Source organism: Notolepis coatsorum, assembly GCF_963971535.1.
Source record: "Notolepis coatsorum genome assembly, chromosome: 4".
NCBI lineage: Eukaryota > Metazoa > Chordata > Actinopteri > Aulopiformes > Paralepididae > Notolepis > Notolepis coatsorum.
Window position 1 is genome coordinate 25,464,726 of NC_140168.1, and position 2,637 is coordinate 25,467,362.

The window sequence follows — 2,637 nt, forward strand, 5'->3', positions numbered from 1 at the left end:
GAGAGAGATGGAGAGATAATGGATTGATAGAGTGGAAGTGTGATAGGGAGACAGAAACGGAGTCTCTCTCCCAAGAGAGAGAGAGAGAGAGAGAGAGAGAGAGAGAGAGAGAGAGAGAGAGAGAGAGAGAGAGAGAGAGAGAGAGAGAAAACCTAGATAGACGCCTTCATGCGTTACGTCCCCGGGCTCGTGATTTAACGTCTACGCCCGGCGGAGAGGCCTTCTGTGCGTCTGTCTGTTCATTCCATTCAGACGTGTTGGAACTGATCTCGTCCTCGTATTTTATGCGCATTTGAGTCTGAGGACCTGTTGGAATCTGTAGAAGAAAAGACCACTGGAACCGTTTCTCTCCGTTTTGACATTTTTTTTAATGATTTGGAAACAGAACACCCTGACCTGGGATATAGACATACAGTAAACCTGGATGGAAAAGGTTACAAAAAAAAAACAGTTCTTTACATATAAACTACTAAAAAAGATGTTGGCTGGTTTCAGGCACTTCAGGAATCACACATTTCGGTGTTTTGTTTTGTTTACAACACTATACAACAAAATAAATTCTTTGGTCCTTTTCATCTCAAAACAAGAAGGTCAGTTTGAAACCACAGATAGAACAGAATACAGCTTTCTGGGCACATACTTATCACACTTCTGAGAGTAGGAATAATGATCTAGGATCGCTGCTCAGGTCACATGACCATATACAACACACTATGACTTATAAGCCAATCACTGGCGTCAGATCAGCACTCCTACTTCAAGACGCTTGATAAGCGCAGGCCCTGGTTTCGAAATGAGTTATTTACATTTTCCATACGGACCCATGCAAGACGTTAAGACGAGGAGAAATTAAAACGTTCCTCTGCCACGCGTCGGACCTTCACACCCCTCCAACGCATTGGTTATAACAAACAACAACAATAACAAAAACAAAAACAACAAAATAAGACATAACAACAAAACGGCTCGAATCAGATTTACAGCAGTATTAAATCAATATAACTTAGTGGAATGGTTTCAATGTCATATTTGGCAAAAGAATAGAAAGATACAATACATTTATTCCTTTTTTTTCTTTTTTTTTCTGTCCACGGTACATCTCTCCCAACAAGAACAAACAAACACACAAACGAAAAAAGCCACATTGCTACAGAGCTACTGAGTGCTCTACCACTCAGCTCACATCAACGTAAGGTCAGAAGAACTAAAGAGCTTTAAAAACACCTCAGAGTCCTATGGTATAATCACTCAGCTGCAGGGCAGCCATGTCTGATAGGAATTGCAGCACGCCGCCAGGGGCGACTGGACCTGGGCCACGTAATAGTTACTGAAGTTGACATCTCGGACGTAGGGCGCCGGCTGGTAGTAGCAGGTGATGTTGGCCAGGGCGGGGATGGCGTTCTGCTCCGCCATCGCCCTCAGCGCCAGGGCGGAGATGAGCGCCAGCGTCTGCCGGCGCTCGTGGCCCATCAGGCACACGGTGCTCTCGTCGACCACCCGCCTCAGGGTCACCAGGCACTCGTAGCGCTTGTGCTCCATGCCCATAAAGTGGTTCTGCAGGTAGGCCTCCAGCTTCCTCTGCTGCTCGCCGATGTCGGGGAAGTCGATGAAGAAGCGCGAGCACATGTAGCGCTGCATCTGCTTCATCTGAGGCTCGCAGGCCGGCCGGAAGCCGCGCACCAGCAGGTGGCAGTACTTCAGCAGCCCGCCCCCGCGGATCTCCTCCGGGCTGCGGGTGGCGATAGTCTGGGTGCGCAGGTGGCCGAGGGCCTCCTCGAAGTCCCCGTACATGCTCTCCCCGCGCACGGTGGGGTGGAAGGTCTCGGACATGGTCTGCTCGGCGCAGCGGTCGAAGAGCAACAGGGAGTCCAGGCTGATCTGGAAGGAGTCCACGCTGAACTCGAACTGCCGCCTCAGCGTGTCCACGAACTTCAGCTCCACGTTCTTGCCGGTGTTGTTGGTCAAGGAGATGAGGCTCCAGCGGTCCGTGTCGTTGCAGACCTTCACCAGTTTCTGGATGTACGCCTCCTTCAGGGCTATGGAGGTGATGCGCTCCCGGCACACGCCCTCTGGCAGGAAGTCCACCAGGCAGTCCAGCACCACGTCCTTCACCACGCGGAAGGTCCTGTCGTCGGACGAGCTCAGGCCGAAGATCAGGTCCAGGTCCTTGTAGCCCATACCGTCCTGGTGGAGCACGTGGCTGGCGGCCGAGCCGTTGAGCTTCACATCGCGCACCACCACGCCGCGCTCCTCCAGTCGAGCCCTGACCACCTGCAAGATACAGAGAGAGAGAGAGAGTGAGTGTTCTGTATCCACAAACATAGTTACGACATACGACGCAGCGATAACGCAGATGACTCATCAGAAGACCTGAAAGCACAGGTTAGTACAAGTGAAGGTTGAGTTCCTTTAATGTGGTGGAACGAAAAGTAGATTAAATTACTACATGCAGGTAAGAACATGAGCCTGGAGGCCCGTCATGTTCAATTAAACCTAGAGAGCAGAGGTGTAAAAGAAAGGTGAATTTTTACGGGGGGGAAAAACTCCTCTCTTCTTTTATTTATCCCATCTTCCACACATTGTGGTAAAACAGTGCTTGAAACAGTCACACATTCCACACACTGTGCTCGTTCATTT

At 50.1% G+C, this 2,637-nt stretch overlaps 1 protein-coding gene across 1 annotated transcript; it reads right to left on the reverse strand.

Moving 5' to 3' along the window:
* Positions 1 to 1,023: 1,023 nt before the first annotated feature.
* Positions 1,024 to 2,322, reverse strand: tent5bb (terminal nucleotidyltransferase 5Bb; the record flags this gene model as incomplete). The annotated part of the gene is made up of 1 exon (XM_084311884.1): positions 1,024 to 2,322. One exon carries the CDS (start codon positions 2,320 to 2,322, stop codon positions 1,249 to 1,251), a length of 1,074 nt encoding a protein of 357 aa, XP_084168010.1. The 3' UTR covers positions 1,024 to 1,248.
* Positions 2,323 to 2,637: the final 315 nt, after the last annotated feature.